Raw genomic sequence first — 19,089 nt, forward strand, 5'->3', positions numbered from 1 at the left:
GGAGCACCTGTTCTTGGCTGGGGCACTATTGAACGTTTGATTGGTCCAGATAACATTAGGGATTTCCACGCGTGTAGCGCCATGGCAGAGGTCCCCACCGTGTCAGATGCATATCAGTAACAAATCAATTAGCTTTCACTCCATGTGGGCCTTACCAAACTCCCCTGTAACTGTTCAACCACATCTGTGTAATTCACCATTGTGAAAATAGGCAAATCTGAGCGCGATGATTTCTCTTTTCTCCTGCTCTGTGTGGTGAATGTCATGGCCATGGTTTCTCTCTTCCCCATATGTTGAATGCGATGGTTTCTTTGTTCCCCCATATTCTACATTGAATATGATTTTGATAGTTTCGTCGTTTCCCTGTATTGTGTGTTGAATGTGATGGTTTCTCTGTTCCCCTGTATTGTGTGTTGAATGTGATGGTTTCTCCGTTCCCCTGTACTGTGTGTTGAATGTGATGGTTTCTCTGTTCCCCTGTATTGTGTGTTGAATGGGATGGTTTCTCTGTTCCCCTGTATTGTGTGTTGAATATGATGGTTTCTCTGTTCCCCTGTATTGTGTGTCTAATGTGATGTTGATGGTTCCTCTGCCCCTTTAACAGTCTGCTCAGTCATAACATGAAGGATCACCTGGTGCGGGTGGCCAAAGAGGCGGAGTTCATCCTGAACAGACAGCGTGCTGAGGACCTCCAGAAACACAGAGAGTTTGAGGTGAGTGCTCTTACCCACAATCCCCCACTCTCTACACAGGACATGGGAGGGCGCAGTCAGCATAGACAATCCTCTACTCTCCAACACACAGCCAGATGCAGTCTTTACCCATAATCCCATGCTCTCTTGAACACAGGAGGGTGCATTTCATACCTACACTCCTGCTTTCTCTAGGACGAAAAAAAGATAAAAATCCTGCCATCTTACACGTACTGCACATTCGTGCTGAGCTACTGTGGTACAGTCATAAGATCTGTCTGTGATCTTAGGCAAGTCCCCAGGCATAGAGGAATCTAAGAGGCTGCTGTTTTCTCCCCCACTCTTTACAGTGACATAAAATGAATCACTTCTATCTCCAGACATACAGAACCAAAAAAAAAAACAGTCCAGGTGCAAGACGCTCAACAAGGCGAGTTATTTATGAACCCACAAGCCGCCATCCTCCGGCTCCCATGATGCCAGAACTGCTGTTGTCAGTGATGCTGGCAGACCTCTCAATGCAGCCCACAGTAAAAAATGCTTTCTTTTAAACACGATGAATAATGAAGACCCCCCCACCCCCACCCCCCCTCCTCTGTAGATTACCCTTGGCACGTACCTTAACCAAAACATACCGGTGTCTGAGATGTTAATTTATCCCGGACTCGTCGGGCGGGGGTCCAGGTGCCCCCCGCCGCCTCCGGGTGGGGGGGGGCGAGTACAGTCCCGCCATTGAGCGGGAGCGGCGGCCTTGGCGCTGGGGGCCGGCCCCGGGACCCTCTCCCTCCCTCGCTCCTCTGAATCATTTCCTGTCCCGCGGAGCCGGGCTGATTGCGCTCCCGCAGGGCGTGTATTTCCCGCTGACAGGAATACGGCCGCCGAGCCCGGGCAGAGGGAGGCTCCGCCCCCCCGGGGGCCCGGCCGGCACTAAAGCTGCTGCCGCCGCCGACAACGCCAACAGAGGGACCGGGTCGCGGGGCAAGACCCGGGCCTGAAGGGCCCTCTGTTTTTTTCTTTCCTTTCTTTTCTTTTCTTTTCTTTTCTTTCTTTTTTAAAAATAAAAAATATGCTGGAGTTGTAAAAACGTGCGATGTTTCACGAAGGGTCACGCCAGGGTCTCGCTTGCCACGAAGCACCACGAACCGAACGGGCACGGTTTGAATGACCGCGGCTTTCTGTGCTAGCTTCTAGTGGTGAAATGTCGGTACTGCAGGAGCCACCCTTCTGGTCAGCTGAAGCACTGGGACTTCACAGTTCACCACACAAGTCTTAACCGCGGCCATGCTTATAGCCGACCACACCTCCTCCCCGTGAATGTGACTTTTGTTGTGTTCTTTCTGTAGAATGCATGAAGGAACTAAACTCTCCAGGGAAGTTTCAGATTTTAAACCCAATACGCCATCTTACCAATACGCCTGTGCACAAATCGCACTGCTCGTAACCATCATACATCATATCTGCACAAAAAATTAAATGTAGATTATGCAGTGAATTTTCCATGTGACTGTAGGAATAATGACCACTCCGCTTTAAAATATATGTGACAGCGCGTAGGCAGAACAACGAGTGTTCTCACAAGATGTGTATAGACACTGTAACACAATATCCTTTTGAATAGCAAATCATAAAAATGAGAGGAAATGACTCTGTGACAGCCACATCACATGTCCGTAACGGCTTTGCTGGGCTCTGTTTCTCCGCTAACTCCAGGCCTGTCCAAAGCAGACAGGAGGCCTGACCGGGCGGTGACACGTGGAATTTCTCAAACCAAAGTTTTTTGCGGCGGGTTGTACCAACCTTGTCAGCTGCAATTACGCCGGTTTTGTTTCCCAAACGTCCGGGGCGACGGTTTAAAGCGCCGCACCGCGCTGGTCCGCCGGTTGACGCGGGACAGAACCCAAACAAGCGGCCGGTGTTTGGCGTGCGTGTGACGTTCCTCCTCGCGGCTCGAAACGCTCGGGTGAGGGAGGTGTCAGACGAAGCCGCTCAGCGCCGAAGAAGGTTTATTCATGAGTCACTTCAGTAAAAACAATGCTAAACAAACAACAGAAAAAAAGAAGTTATGTTTTGTCGACTGGCTTTAGTCATCCTGTCACACAGCTTGCGTTTCCAGTGTTGAATTTAGGAAATTAAAAAGAGCTGCTGTGTTTTTATTTTATTTTTACAACCTGTGCATTTTTTTTACCAAGGGCACGCAAGTATTTTTCCTACCTTGCCAGAGACCTTCCCAGACCAAAGGCCCAGTTTTTTTTTTCTTTTTCGTTTTCTTGTTTGTACCCCCCTCTCTTTTTAAATGACTGTCCTGTCTGCTGCTATAATCAGATATCCACATAGCCACGCAAACTATGTTTTACAATTGAATTCCCCACTTAAATGCGGGGGGGGGGGGGGGGGTCGTGCTTGACCTCTGAGAGAACTGAGCCTCTGATAAGTGCAGCACTGATATTGCCGTATTGATTTTCCTCCATTCCGGCTCTCCCCCCGTCTTTCTCAGAGCCGCTGGTTTCATCCCGCGGTGCCACAATAAAAAAGGAAACCACCGAATGAAACATGCCCCTGGGGCGAGATTTTTTTTGCGGTCTTCAATTTTTTTTAAAGGCCAGGTTTATAGCGTTTATGTCTTTTGGTTTTTGGAGGATAACAACAAAAAAATATAAAAGTAGAAAGTGTTGCAATCAGGGAGCGATTGTGCCTTTATTTGTTATGTAGCCTGCACTACATGAGGCTTAGTACTGGCCTTTTGAGACAAAGAATAATGGCAGCTGGTTTGTTGTCCTGAAAAAATTATCCTGACAAAAACAAAGCTTTGTTTTTCCATACTGATATATTTCATAAAAATGAATTAATATAGCCACTTAACGGAAGTGTGCTCATAAAAATGTTATACTCCATTTATTACTCTTTGTGAGGTGCTTCTAATAAAATATTTGCAGTTATTATATTGTCATAATTACAGTATTCACATTTATACCACTACAGTGAGCACTTTTGTTCTTGCTTAAACTCTGTTCTGACACTGATGGCATGGGGTTCTCCTCAAGACCACATGTTCACTGAAAAATTGATGAACGGGTAAATGTACTCCACTCGTGCTATACTATAATAGACAATATTTATGAATGGTGATTGACAGATAGGTAAAAGGCATTGTGGACCTTTAGTGACATTTACTTGGTTTAGTTGAGAGGTTACTTGAAACAGTGATATGTTGCCATGTGTTGCTGGTCTGTACATGAACACAAGGGACTGTGTACTGTAGTTATCTGTAGGCTTTCTGGTTAAGAAGAGTGGACGCGTAGGAGAAGCAGTTCAGTGATAGCGCTTAGACCGTGTAGCTAGTAGCAAACCGTGTGGCATTATGTACAATACCGGAAAAGTGCAGTCGGCGAGGTGGCGGTTTTCACGGCCCCGTTCGCGAGCCACCGGGGGGGAAGGAGGCGACCGCGCCGGGGGGGAAGAGCGCGGCCCCTTTCCCCCGAACGCGGCGGCGGGTAATGGAATCCGCGGCTAGCTGCGCGGGAGCTCCGCGGGAGCGCCGAGACACTCGGAAGTGAATTATTAAACAGATAAAAATAAATTTATGTTTGCTCCCTGTCACAGTCCATATCCGCGGGAAGCGGTGATGGAGGGGCGGGGTGATTTAGGGCGGGTTTGCTCTCGGGGATGGCGAGCGTATGCCCGCGCCCGACAGGATTGAGTTATCCCCGCTCCCGAGAGTAAGTTACTGCGTCGCGGCCTGACACAGACGGAGATAACAGGCCGAAATTCAATTACCTTTTAGTGTTTTCTTTCTAATGGGATCGGTAATGTGGAAAAGATCTGGAGATGATGCCGCTCCGTGGAGCGCCGCTATCTCCTTCGATACCCGATTCCGAGGAGGATAGGAGAGAGGGGAGAGGAGGGAGGGGCGGGGCTCAACTCCTTCTTTACAGCCCTTCATTAGGGATGAGTTGTGGAGGGCTGTGGGGCCACAAGGCCAGATTAGGAGGTCCCGATAGCAAAGAGTAAGGTTGACGTGAGGTCATTTCTTTTTCCCCCCCCTTTCCCATTCTTTCTTTTTGTTCACTTTGTCCGATCGGGTTTGTAATGCGTTTTATACGAGCGCGCTCGGACGTTAATGGAAGCCAGCGTGAAAGCGAGCGCTTAGCTTTGTAATTAGCCGTTGTTGTCACCGGCCTTCCGTCTTAGGCTGTGATTATGGGCAGCGATATGCACGTGCCCAGTCTTTGTAGACCGCGCATTAACTCCACATCGCCTCTGCTTACTGTTCACCCAGCCAGCAGCACTACAGCACAATAGCAGCGATGATGCGTACCCCAGGAACAGAATCGATATCGACGGCTTGGTTGTTCCTCCAGAACAAACGGGTGGTATTAGTAAATGTGTAAATCCAGTGGAAAAGGCTCCTTTGAATTGTGAGGCACTGCTGCATAAAGCACAGAAGTCATGAATATGTTGAAGCACAGGGTTGTGCTGGACTGTGTAATTGTCATGGTCCTGCGTTCCTGTCTGCGTTTTCCCTGTTGGGCCGCCAGATGGCGGCACTCCTGTTTTGTGTCCTGCTCCCCCTGTGTTAATTGTATGATTGTTTCCAATTGTCTAATCATTGTTTTCTGGCTGTCTCGTTTTCCCTTCCCCTTCCGTGGCCTGATTGTTCATGGTGCCCTCCTGTGTCTCGTCAGTGTGGTCTATTTAAGTTGCCCTCTTCCTTGACTCAGGTGCTGGATTCTTGCGGTATGTCTGCTTGTTCTGTGCTCCCCTCCTCAAATCTGCTCCATGCGTTCCTGTCTATGTTCTGGTTTCCCGTGTTTGTTCCTGAGATCTGTTTTGTTCCCGCCTATGTTTTTGACCGGTTTGTGTTTCTTACTTTGTTTCCGCTTGTGTGTTTCTGTGCGTTTCTGCCGTTTGTTTTCTGTACTAGTGTAGTTCTGTTCTTGTTTATTTTTTTGTTCCTAAGAATATTTTGAGTTTGTTGTTTTGCCCTTTGTGGCCTTGCCTGTTCCCTGTTTGTGTTTGCCTTTTTGTGTTAGTAAAATCTTTGTTAATTTTCCCTTTTTGAGTTTCGTGTTTTCCTTCCCCCACTCTGCGCCTGGGTCCCAGCACCCGTACTGTCACAGAAGAATCCAGCCAGTTTGGGACCCAGCAGATTTTTTTTTTTTTTTTTTTTTTTTTTTTTTTTTTTTTTTGTTGTTTGTTTATCATGCCACCGGGGTGGTGGAGTGACCCGGAGGACTCGCCACCCAGCGACTGGGAGTCCCTCGCCCTTGAGCTTCCCAGCGCCCGGGGCGGGCGGTCACGGAGGCGCCGTGGTCGGGCTGCCTCCCGGTCGGCCAGACCTCCAGCTGCCCAGCCGGCGGATCCTGACCCTTTTGAGGGGTCTCGGCTTGCGATCTTCCCAGGGTCCGGCCCGCGGGGGTCCCGCCGGTCCCGTCCGGCTGCCCAGCCGGGTTCCCTACAGCTGTGGTCTGTGTTCCTGTCCCCTGCCCAGCCCAGATGGCAGGGCCCTCGGCCTGCTCCACCCCAAGTCCCAGAGGGACCTTCACGGCCTGCTCTGCCCCGAGTGCCGGAGGGACCTTCACGGCCTGCTCTGCCCCGAGTGCCGGAGGGACCTTCACGGCCTGCTCTGCCCCGAGTCCCGGAGCGGCCATCACGGCCTGCTCTGCCTCAAGTCCCGGAGCGGCCATCACGGCCTGCTCTGCCTCAAGTCCCGGAGCGGCCTTCACGGCCTGCTCTGCCTCAAGTCCCGGAGCGGCCTTCACGGCCTGCTCTGCCTCAAGTCCCGGAGCGGCCTTCACGGCCTGCTCTGCCTCAAGTCCCGGAGCGGCCTTCACGGCCTGCTCTGCCTCAAGTCCCGGAGCGGCCTTCACGGCCTGCTCTGCCTCAAGTCCCGGAGCGGCCTTCACGGCCTGCTCTGCCTCAAGTCCCGGAGCGGCCTTCACGGCCTGCTCTGCCTCAAGTCCCGGAGGGGCCCCCAGAGCCACCTGGAGCCCCGGAGAGGCTCCCAGATCCGCCTCGAGCCCCGGAGAGGCTCCCAGATCCGCCTCGAACCCCGGAGAGGCTCCCAGATCCGCCTCGAGCCCCGGAGAGGCTCCCAGAGTCGCCTCGAGCCCCGGAGAGGCCCCCAGAGCCGCCTCGAGCCCCGGAGAGGCCCCCAGAGCCGCCTCGAGCCCCGGAGAGGCCCCCAGAGCCGCCTCGAGCCCCGGAGAGGCCCCCAGAGCCGCCTCGAGCCCCGGAGAGGCCCCCAGAGCCGCCTCGAGCCCCGGAGAGGCTCCCAGAGCCGCCTCGAGCCCCGGAGAGGCTCCCAGATCCGCCTCGAGCCCCGGAGAGGCCCCCAGAGCCGCCTCGAGCCCCGGAGAGGCCCCCAGAGCCGCCTCGAGCCCCGGAGAGGCCCCCAGAGCCGCCTCGAGCCCCGGAGAGGCCCCCAGAGCCGCCTCGAGCCCCGGAGAGGCCCCCAGAGCCGCCTCCAGCCCCGGAGAGGCCCCCAGAGCCGCCTCCAGCCCCGGAGGCCTCGCCTGCTCTGACCCTTCCGCGGAGGCCGCCTGCTACACCCAAGTTTCGGGCTGTACTTGTGCCTCGAGCCCCGGGGGGGCCTCCGGAGCCGCCTCAAGCCCCAGGGGAGCCTCCGCAGCCGCCTCGAGTCCCGGGGGGGCCTCCGGAGCGTCCAGAGCTCCGGAGAGGCCTCCAGAGCCGTCCAGAGCCCCGGAGAGGACAACGGTCCCATCTGTTGTCCCGCAGGGGCCGCCGCAGACGGCTCTGGCCGCCCCGCAGGCTAAGCCGCCTGCCTTGCCCCCTAGCGTTCGTGCTCCCCCTGGCGTTCGTGCTCCCCCTGACGTTCGTGCTCCCCCTGGCGTTCGTGCTCCCCCTGGCGTTCGTGCTCCCCCTGGCGTTCGTGCTCCCCCTGGCGTTCGTGCTCCCCCTAGTGTTCTCGCTCCCCCTAGTGTCCACACCTTGCCCCCTGGCGTTCGTGCTCCCCCTGACGTTCGTGCTCCCCCTGGCGTTCGTGCTCCCCCTGGCGTTCGTGCTCCCCCTGGCGTTCGTGCTCCCCCTGGCGTTCGTGCTCCCCCTAGTGTTCTCGCTCCCCCTAGTGTCCACACCTTGCCCCCTGGCGTTCGTGCTTCCCCTGGCGTTCGTGCTTCCCCTAGTGTTCTCGCTCCCCCTAGTGTTCGCCCTTCCCCCAGTGATCGTCTCTCCCCCGGTGTCGTCGCTTCCCCCAGTGGTCGCCCCTCCCCCGGTGTGGTCGCTTCCCCCAGTGGTCGCCTCTTCCCCGGAGTCTGTCCTCCCCCCAGTGGTCGTCCCTCCCCCGGTCTCGTCGCTCCCCCCAGTGGTCGTCTCTCCCCCGGTGTCGGTCCTCCCCCCAGTGGTCGTCCCTCCCCCGGTCTCGTCGCTCCCCCTGGTGTCCATTCTCCCTTTGGTGTTCGTCCTCCCAACCGTGTGTCCGTGTGTTCCCCGGCCCCCCTGTCTAATTGTCTGCCCGCCTGTTTGTCTGTTGGTCTACCCGTATGTGTGTCAGCCAGTTTGTTGGCCTGTTTATCTGCCCCCCAGGCCGTCAGCCCATCGGCCAACGTGTTTGCCCGCCTGTCTGCCTGTCTGTCAGTGTGCCAGTCTGCGTGTGTTTTGTCTTGTTTGCCTGTGTGTCAGACCCTATGTCAGTTGTTGGGCTCCCCCCTCGCCTTCCCTGTCTGCCTGTCCCTTTGTGTGTCCGTCGGTGTCGCCGTGTGCCTCCCCGCCTGCTTGTCCCTGTGTCTGTCTTTGTAGGTCTCCCTATTGTGCCAGTGTCTGTCAGTCTTTCCCCCTCAGTCTTGTCCATCCCAGTCCAGTGTTGTCGTGCCCCGTCTCGTTGCTGTCCTTTGTCTACCTGGCCCCAGTCCAGTCCTGTGTCTACCTCGCCCCAGTCCAGTCCTGTGTGTCTGCCTTGCCCCTGTCTGAGTCCCCCTGGTTTCCTGAGTCCCCCTGGTTTCCTGAGTCCCCCTGTCGCCCGAGTGCGGGCCCTGAATTTCCCCGTGTCGCCCGAGTGCGGGCCCTGAATTTCCCCGTGTCGCCCGAGTGCGGGCCCTGAATTTCCCCGTGTCGCCCGAGTGCGGGCCCTGAATTTCCCCGTGTCGCCCGGAGTGCGGGCCCTGAATTTCCCCATGTCGCCCGGAGTGCGGGCCCTGAATTTCCCCATGTCGCCCGATGTGCGGGCCCTGAGTTTCCCCCGTGTCGCCCGATGTGCGGGCCCTGAGTTTCCCCCGTGTCGCCCGATGTGCGGGCCCTGAGTTTCCCCGAGTTCCTGTCCGTTCCTGGCCAGCCCCGAGTTCCTGTCCGTTCCTGGCCAGCCCCGAGTTCCTGTCCGTTCCTGGCCAGCCCCGAGTTCCTGTCCGTTCCTGGCCAGCCCCGAGTTCCTGTCCGTTCCTGGCCAGCCCTGTCTAGTCCAGCCCCGAGTTCCTGTCCGTTCCTGGCCAGCCCTGTCTAGTCCAGCCCTGAGTCTTGTTCTTGTCTTGTTCCTGTCCTGCCCAGTCCAGCCCTGAGTCTTGTCCTGTCCAGTCCTGAGTCCAGTTCTGTTCCTGTTCTTGTCAAGTCCAGTCCTGAGTCCTGTCTCCAGCCCCCACCCTCTGTTCACTCCCTCCCCGGGTCGGCCTCCTGGGACGTCAGGAGCCGTCCCTTGGGGGGGGGGTACTGTCATGGTCCTGCGTTCCTGTCTGCGTTTTCCCTGTTGGGCCGCCAGATGGCGGCACTCCTGTTTTGTGTCCTGCTCCCCCTGTGTTAATTGTATGATTGTTTCCAATTGTCTAATCATTGTTTTCTGGCTGTCTCGTTTTCCCTTCCCCTTCCGTGGCCTGATTGTTCATGGTGCCCTCCTGTGTCTCGTCAGTGTGGTCTATTTAAGTTGCCCTCTTCCTTGACTCAGGTGCTGGATTCTTGCGGTATGTCTGCTTGTTCTGTGCTCCCCTCCTCAAATCTGCTCCATGCGTTCCTGTCTATGTTCTGGTTTCCCGTGTTTGTTCCTGAGATCTGTTTTGTTCCCGCCTATGTTTTTGACCGGTTTGTGTTTCTTACTTTGTTTCCGCTTGTGTGTTTCTGTGCGTTTCTGCCGTTTGTTTTCTGTACTAGTGTAGTTCTGTTCTTGTTTATTTTTTTGTTCCTAAGAATATTTTGAGTTTGTTGTTTTGCCCTTTGTGGCCTTGCCTGTTCCCTGTTTGTGTTTGCCTTTTTGTGTTAGTAAAATCTTTGTTAATTTTCCCTTTTTGAGTTTCGTGTTTTCCTTCCCCCACTCTGCGCCTGGGTCCCAGCACCCGTACTGTCACAGTAATCTCACCTGTGAAGCACAAAAGGAGAGATGGAGCTGGGTAAATCTTTGGTGGTGTGATGCTTGGTTTTTAGGGTTGGGTGACGGGGGGCTGTTATTATGCTACAAGTGACCCTTCTGTTGTGCTGCCCCCGACGATACAGGTGCGGCCCCTCTTATTGCAGTGCACACCCTTGTTGTACAGGTGTGGGTGTGGCCCTCCCATTTCACGGCTGTGACTTAGAGCACCGATGCCGCACCTCAGGGGCTGTCTAATAGGCATACCTCAGCATTAGCATATGTGCGTACGTCCTCCCGTTTTCCCTCCCAACCACTTGTCAGACCCGCCACCTGACAGACAGATGGCGTCAAACGACGCCGCGGCAGAGAAACACGCCCCGGTACGGCGCCGTAGCCCCGCGTTCTGAGCGATGGCGGGGTTCTCATAGGGCCGTTTCCGCCGTGATTTACAGACGGGGGAACGCGCTCTCTCGCTCGCTGGGCGATCGCCCGTCTCTCAGGGGTGAGCGGCCAGCCATGTTACATCCCTGTAATTCATCTGACACGTGCGTGGCGGCCATACTTCATAATTCATAACGTCAGGCCGTAAGGAGCGGGAGACCGCCGCTCTCCGGGTCCAGCCCCGATTTGCTGAATGTGGCACGGCCTGCCGGTGTTATTTTACTGCAGTGCTGTGTGTGTGTGTGAGAGTGTTTGTCTGTATCTGTTTGTTTGTTTGTGTGTCTGTGTGTGCACATGTGTTTGCATGCATGTGTGTGTGTGTGTGCAAGTGTGTGTGTGTTAATGTGTGTGCGTGCGTGTGCATGTGCAGGGGTTCGTATGTGTGTGGGTTTCTATGTTTTGGTGTGTGTGTACATGCATGCCCATATGTGCGATGTGCATATTTGTATGTGTGTGTGTGCTCATGTGGGGGTGAGTGTGTGTGTGCATGCGCACGTGTGTCGGTGAGTGTGTGCATTTTTGTGTGTATGTATGTATGTGTGCACGCACGCGTGCACGGTTGTGGGTGTGTGGGTGTGTGTGTGTGTGTGCGTGCGTGCGTGCGTGCACTGTTGTGTGTGCATACGCACGCGTGCGTGGTCATGTGTGTGTTGGGAGATATTTCACTTCCACAGAGGTACTGCAGCTCTGCCAGCTGCCCATGCGGCCAAGGACTTGACTTAATGAGCCTTTAATTAACCTGAGACAGTGGGCTGTGAGAGTAGATGGAGCTCTCGGCACTGCATTATTCATAGAGTCACTTCCCTGGATAAGGCAAGATCACAAATGACTGGATTATAGTTTTTTAGGTTAGTTTTTATTGTCATCTGGTAGAAAGAATCAAACTGTAGTTGAGAATATTTAGCCAAGTGCAATATGGGCACTTTTTAGACTGTAAAACAAACTAGTGCACAAACTAGTGGTGTTGTTACAGACAGTTCATTGTGTTAGGAATGAGGCAGAGACCCTTCAGATGGAGAGAGATCTGTGGTTATAGACAGACAGTCCATCACTGCTGGAGTGAGACGGACTGTAAACCATGAGGAGTGAGACTGTGCTGTTGTGTGAATCTAATGCTGCGCCAAATCAGTGTCTACAGGCTACCCATGAATCAGAACAAATTGGCTTTTTTTGTGTCATTCAGGAGATGTATGTTACAGCGACCAGCATGGTTCTGTCAGGTCTGCCCTATGACCCTGCCTAAGAAAAACTGAATTTACACTCGGGCAAAGAGATAATTATTTTTGAAATAAGTTGATCCTTAAAATGTCTTAAAAATATCCTAAATGTAATAATGTAGTAGCACCCTAAATTAACTTAGCATCTGATGTGGTCAAGATTTCTCAGTTCATCTTCTTTATTACATTGACCAATCGAGTCCCAACATATGTGAACAGTAGGTAGATGATCCATGGTGGTATGGGATTACTGTGTTGTTTGGACATCACACTGCCTTTGGGGTGAAATGGTGGACTTGCACTTGACAGCCAGCACACGTTTTTAAAAATATGCTGTTAGACTAGGGTAAGGCTCTGAAGATGGGGTGGAGACATCAGTGTGATACTTTACAGGCAGCAAACCCAGTGCACCTCCGTAGCAGTGAGACACAGTGTCCCAGTTTATGAGCGAGACACTTGTAATATCAGACACAAACAGTGAGAGTGCTGAAGCAGACAGACAGACAGACAGACAGACCACCCGAGAGCACTCTTTTGTAAAAGTGCGCTGGTGCTGTAATATCAGAGACAAACAGTGAGAGTGGTGAAGCAGACAGACAGACAGACAGACAGACAGCACTCTTCTCTAATAGTGTGCTGGTGCTGTAATATCAGACACAAACAGTGAGAGTGCTGAAGCAGACAGACAGACACACCAACCGACAGCACTCTTTTGTAAAAGTGAGATGGTAATGTAATATCAGAGACCAACAGTGAGAGTGTTGAAACAGGCAAACAGACAGACAGCACTCCTCTCTAAAAGCGATATGGTGCTGTAATATCAGAGACAGACAGTGAGTGTGTTGAAGCAGACACACAGATCCCATGCCTCTAGGAGTGAGACTGTTGCGATAGCAGACAGACAGACAGCACTCTTCTCTAATAGTGCGCTGGTGCTGTAATATCAGAGACAGACAGTGAAGCAGACACACAGACAGACACCATGCCTCTAGGAGTGAGACTGTTGTGATAGCAGACAGACAGACAGACAGACAGAGTGATGTGGAGCTGTGCTGTTGGAGCTCAGCTCTCCCGCTCTCTTGTTGGCTGTCTCTTCCCTGTGTGTAATTAAGTCCCCTGGTGATGCTTCCGCACGACACATCGTTATTCCTGTGGCCTGTGCTCAGGGGACTGAATAGCAGATATATGGTTATTTTTCCCCCCTCTTTCTCTCTCTCTCTCCCTCCCTGAGCCTTTCCACGGCGATGCGGGAGCTGTCCTGTGTGCTACAATACCCGGGAAAAATCAGGAATGGCCATGGCTTTCTCCTCAAAACAGCAGTTCAGCACGGCACGGATGTGTATTTATGCACACTTCTGAGTGTTTTTATTTTTTTAAATACAAATTACGCGAAACAGTTGATGATGTGGCAGCCATGTTAATTTGAATGATTTTGACTTGTGCCAATGGGCATCACGCACTACCTCAAAAGTGACTGACCTTGGTATTTTGTGTGTGTGGGAAAGTGTACTATAGTTTTAAAAAAATGTATTTAGCATTATCTTTAAACTGGTGGACACCTTTATTTTATGCAACCAGGTTTATTTTGCCCAGAGTACTGGGTCTTCCTTTGTGATGAGTGGCTGTTGCTGTGGAGGATGCTTCCTTACTGCTATGCACAGGCAGCATGACAACACACAGTGTACTACACAGTGTGTAGTCTGTTTGTGCCCAGTGCGTACATTGCGCTCCACACATGTACGCAGGTCAGGTTTATGCCACACTGGAGAAGGTCCTCTGTTCAACATTCAGGGGGGGGGGGGGAAAAAAGGAGCGAAGCGGTCACTTTCAAAAGGACGAATATTTTTCATTTGCCGCACGTGTCGCGCGCGCTTTATTATTTTTCAGGCAGAAAAAATAGAAAAAGGAAAGAAACACGACAGCTCGCGCGTACGATTCTTCAACTGGCGTGACCTTGAACTGGCGGCGAGCCGCGCGGAGCGCGCGGTGCTACGGCGGAGCAGACGGATGCGTTCGGGGTGGGGGGGGGTGGGGGGCGGCTGGGCGGGATGAAGAAGCGGCTTGTCTGCCGGTCGGGACCGGTCCATTAAAACCAGGGGAAGGAGCGGAGATGGTTTGATAAGTGTCGGGCTTCTCCGCCGCTGGGAGGGACGAGGGGGGTGGTGGTGGTGGGGGGAGGTGGGGGGGTGGTGGAAGGGGGGGGGGGGCTGGCGAGATTCGTTTCCGCGCGGCGGGAAAATCAATACGCGGAGGCTCCGGGTGACAGGGGGCATCATTTCAGAACTGTAGCGCCTGTCAGACGGTGTCAGTCTGTGACTTTTGTTCGCCATTGTACTTTCGGGCTTTCATTTTTCTTTGTCTTCGCCTTCCCCGCTCGTTCCGGAGGAGGAGGAGGAGGCCGCGCGCGAATTCCCCTGCCGCCGTTTTATGTTCCCCATTTTAAACTGGAGGGCAGGGATCAAGTGCGGGAGAAGGAGCGATTCCGAAAAGCGCACCGGTGCCCGTTGTTTGCGACCAAAATGCCCCCCCCCCCCGTACTGTGATCTACAACGGCGCCTGATTCTTGGCGAATTTGCATCGGCGCAAAAGACAAGGACGCTCCCGTCCGCCAAGCGGCTTTTCCCCGCTTTAAACGAAACCCTGGGGGACGAGGTGTCTGAGGACGGGAGAGGAGAAATTGGAGAGGAGCGGAGGTGCGGGAGTGCCGGTGTGCCGCGTGCCACTGTGTCAGTAGGGTACAAATTAAGAGCTTTAATAAGATCCCCACCGTCTCCGTCCTCCCCGAGCCCTGTTTCACCGTGGCAGCATTAAAAAGCTGAAGGGACGTGCTGAAGGCTGCGTTCACAGCCATTTTGGCTCTTTGTCTGCGACGCGTAAGCGCAGGTCTGAGATGCAATGATGAGGCAATGACCCACTTGCATGCTGATTAATCAAGTGAATCAAGTCTTCCACAGTAGCAAACCATTTCAACGGAGTTTTAATATTTGATTTGACTTGCAGCAGCCAGATGTATTGAAATGCATAGCAGACCTCAGAATACACTGCAGTGGGAGTGTTTGCTTCGATTCGCTCGGGTTGAGATTACAGCTCTCCGGTGATTTAAGTCTGTTTTGCTTACATAAATGTTTAGTTCTTCCTTATCTGATGAATTCCTAGAGACATTGCAATGCATAATTTATTACAGTGGATCCTGTTGAGTGCACTACCCCATCTCCTCAAATGCATATTTTAGATGCGATAGTAAATAGTGAGTATGCGATTCAACTTCATCAGAAATAGCTCACAAAACAAAGACATTTAAAGCACAAGTTCTCACACGTGGGTTTTTGTGTTTGGTGGGAGTCACTCAACAATTTTTTTTTGCGTTAGTGTTCCATTCAAGTCTGTCCCAAGTCACATTTTCTCTGTCAGTCTATGGCCTCCTCTGTCTTAATGGAGTTTAGGATTTCGTGATTGCAGCGGGAAGAATTGCCATCTTCAGCACTCTCCAGACGATCGGCTGAGAGACGCGTGTCGAGTCGCTGGCTTTCATTCTCCGTATTGTTCCGCAGGGTGTTGAGGCGACACGGCAGCTGGCTGTGGAGCCTTGGCAAGTTTGCCCGAGGCCCACCTGTTTTTGTCCGGGTCACGACCATGACATCACCAAAACAAAGGCCCGACATTCGGCACCGGTGACGGTTCTTTTCCACATTCAGGCTTAGCGAACCATAGTTGGGGAGTACAGTGTGAATGAGTGCGCTGCAGTGCTGTGTGATAGCAGCTGTTTGACTGTAGTTCCAGGGGAAGTTGTCGACTCTTTGCCAGCTCGTTAGCGTTTGGTTGTTAGCCTAGGCTGGGTTGTGACCGATTATCTGGGCCCTTGAAACAAAGCGTTCTCCTTACATATGTAATTATTTTTTAATTGTTATTGTTATTTTACTCTAAATGCAAATACGCATGCAGATGAGGTAGGTACCGTATTCATGTTCAGATTCAAAAGATTTATTTTTACCCATCAACAAATGCCAAAACTGTGCATATACACAAATAATTCTAGCTTGATAGTTTATCCATGTGTAAAATGTATAATGGTGAAGAAACTGGGCTTGTGACTCAGAGGTTGCAGGTTTGATTCCTGTTCAAGTACTGGTGTTGCACCCTTGGGAATCAACCTGACTCAAGGGTATTTAACCTGACTTGCTACAGTAAATATCCAGCCGTGTAAATAGATAGTATACAAATGATAAATATTTCAGTTCATAATTGTCCATGTACACACTGAGAGGATATGGTACACTGTATGAAGGGGAGTCTTGGTGACGACCATAGAGGTTTGAATGCCCAAGATGGCGGTGGCGTATTGCAGGTACCCTGCAGTGGCTTGCCCCGTGTGATCTCTCTCTATTTCCCTGTGTGCCTGTGGATGCTGTCACGCTGGCTAACGGGGCCCGCATCTCACAGATGGAGATTAATGGCCTCAGCACCCAGTCCCAGCCTCATCAGAGGGCCAATGTCCATGGCTAAAGGGGTTAATGTTTAAAGATTGGGCCCGGAATTCCCGTAAAATATTTTTGTTTGATTTCCATTTCATCATGCTTTTAAGGTCAAACTTGACTTTAATGTTCCCACAAAGAGACGTAGATTGATAATTGGGAAAGAATAGCCTTCTAATGTGATTTATACCTATGGATTTTCTGTCAGATATGAGAAGTTGCTGTTGGAATTGGAGGGGAGGACCCATTATAAACCACTTTAGTGTGTTTACTGGTAACATAGTGGGGCAGGTTTCATTTGTGCAGCCATGGATCCACACTAAAGAGTACTGTACGTCCTCTGTCCCATCGGGTTTACATTCATTTGATTCAATTTACTTTATCCAGTAAGCAGGGTATAGCACGGGAAATTACATTAGTCCTCTGAATGTTGTAGCTTAAATGTAGCAACCCATCCCATCTTTTTAAAGCCCATCCCCTCTGTATTGTATCTAGCCTACTCCCAGCAGTAACAGTGAGCAAAAAAGACTGTAATAATGCATTAACGGCACACATCGCTTGCAGAGCTTTACAATCGCCATGTTTTATTGAAATATCTAAGGGAACTTTGATGTGCATTTACCTTGAGAATATAAGACCACATGCAGTAATGATGATAACAAGCCATTCAGCTCATCTGGGCTCATCTTTTATCAACTAACTAGAGATTATCTGGAATTTGAGCAGCACAAGGGTCTACCTTGACTTGTGTGACTTGGAAAGTAAAAAAAATAAAAATAAAAACAACATACTTACTAATTTCCAAAGGCCCCTGCTCTACTGATTGAACCCAAAATGATAATCTTTTTTTAGTTTTTAGTTTTTAGTTCAGTTTATCAGTCAGTTTTATGGATTCAAAAGCTGCAATCAAATCCCCTAACTGAGTTCCTTATCATCCATATTGCATTTTACTATAGGTAGTTTTGTACAATACATGAGAATTGTGAGGTCTACCTTATATTTTGTGTTTTACCTTGAGGTAGCCTTTCTCCAACTGCTCCACCATTAAGCACACACATTCTATCTATACAGGAGATTTTCTGCTTAATTTGATTCAAGTTCCCCACAATATGCAAGGACAAACTGCCATTTCTTACTGTGAACTTATGAAGCTTTAGGTGCAACGTTTCAATGTTTTTGGTGAAGTTCAAAAAAACCATATTTGATTACAGTCAGACAGAGAAAAATGTCTTTCTCTTTCCCTTTCTTGGGTATATTTCCCCCCCCCCCCTCATTTTTACCCCAGGCCATCAGTAAACATGTGTCCAGTATTATTAATCACACTGACAGCAGGACAGCGGTGACCCTACAGTTACACTGGCTTCTGCTCCGTGTGGAGTTGTAGCTTATGCAGCCGCTAGCTTCGTATGCAGGAACGCATGCAGGGTTCGCCTGCACTGGAAAACGTTACACAATCCATTACATTACATTGCATTGCATTACATTACAGGCATTTAGCAGACACTCTTGTCCAGACCAACCAACAGGTTTGCATTATTTACACTGTATCCATTTAGACAGTACTGCAATTCAGGTTAGGTACCTTGCTCCAGGGTACAACGGCAACATCTACCCAGGAATGGAACCTGCTGTCTTTAGGTAGCAGTGTGTTCACTCTCTCTCTCTCTATCTCTCCCTCTTTGGCGCTAACAAAGGGACAAAACAGTTTATGACAAATAGTAAAAAATAAAAAATCAAACATCAAATGATTTGCCATGTTCCAGTATGGAGAGTCACGAAGTTCACAAATGTGGTCAGGACAGTACTTGAAGCGGTTGACTTGCGTGTGAATGTTCACGGTCATCATCGTGATTTTTAGTAACACGAACGTGATTTGTTGCAGGCCCAGTCCGCCGAGTATTCTGCTGAGAAGTGTGAGGAGGAGAGAATAAGCGATCACCTGATCAGGGCGGTTAAGTACCGGGATCACGTGACCGCCGGCCAGCTCATCCAGAAAATCGTGAACATCCTGATGGACAAGCGCGGAGCGTGGGGAAGCTCCACCCACAAGTAAGACATGCCTCCTCTTCCTGATCCTCCCTCTGTCACACCATCCTCTCCCACTTTCTCTTCTCTATCTTTCCCTCACTCTCTCCATCACGTGCACTCTTTCCTCTCTAACTCTTTCCCACTCATTTTGTGTAAAATGCATATACTGGATTATGTTTACAAGAAGTGGATAAAAGTAGAGAGCTTCTTTGTTGTGTGTATCAAACTTGCAAACAATATCATGCTAAAGATAATATATCAAGCACTTCAAAACAATGATTTGAGAGTGATTGGTTGGTTTTGGGATGGCGTTTATGGAAAAATAATGCAGAAAAATGTCACCCTTATCAAGAAAGTCACTCCCATAATCCACCGTTTCATTTCATCTTTAAACAAGCATCCAGGCGTAATATTACACGTATGAAAAGTGTAGCAGGGTTCACCGCCGGTAGGCTAAAGGGATCTTGTTGTCATACCGACCCAAGTCCATGTACTTCCTAGTCACGGTGAAAACGTATGAACTATGATTGCATTTTCATGAAAACAAGCCTGTTCTCTCATTATAAATGGGCTTTATGTTTGTCCCTAGTTGAGGTTCGCTGGCTTTGTCAGGTCTGCGGAGGTCCAAACGTCCAATTTTAGATGGATGACGCATGGCTATCGGAGAAAGATGAAAGGATTCAAAACATGCTCTGTGCATTAAGCGGAGAGCCCTCCGAAAAGGCACTTATTTATTTTATCTGGGTAAATTAGCAGGGTAAAGCCGTAATGAGACGCTCCCTAACGGTGGCTGTTTGTGTGGCTGTAATGGATGAGGGGGATGCTGTTTGGTGGCATTTTCCCCTTGTTAGTGTGAAGGCGCTCTCCGGGGGCTCGTAAATGTATATGTATGCCCGTACGCACGCACCTGTGTGTGCGCTCCATACGGTCGCGTAGGGCGCTCTGTCTTGGGG

General features: G+C 51.1%; 1 protein-coding gene across 5 annotated transcripts in view; it reads left to right on the forward strand.

Annotated features, from left to right (window-relative positions):
• Nucleotides 1–19,089, forward strand: part of LOC118226887 (lipopolysaccharide-responsive and beige-like anchor protein) — a 212,269-nt gene that overhangs the window by 80,931 nt on the left and 112,249 nt on the right. For all 5 annotated transcript variants that reach the window (XM_035416849.1, XM_035416853.1, XM_035416854.1 and 2 more), the window contains 2 exons: nucleotides 605–713; nucleotides 17,991–18,157. In XM_035416849.1, coding sequence (XP_035272740.1) covers nucleotides 605–713; nucleotides 17,991–18,157 — 276 coding nt within the window. The remainder of the gene's footprint in view (nucleotides 1–604; nucleotides 714–17,990; nucleotides 18,158–19,089) is intronic.

The sequence above is a fragment of the Anguilla anguilla genome, chromosome 5 (genome assembly GCF_013347855.1).
Source record: "Anguilla anguilla isolate fAngAng1 chromosome 5, fAngAng1.pri, whole genome shotgun sequence".
Classification (NCBI taxonomy): Eukaryota; Metazoa; Chordata; class Actinopteri; order Anguilliformes; family Anguillidae; genus Anguilla; species Anguilla anguilla.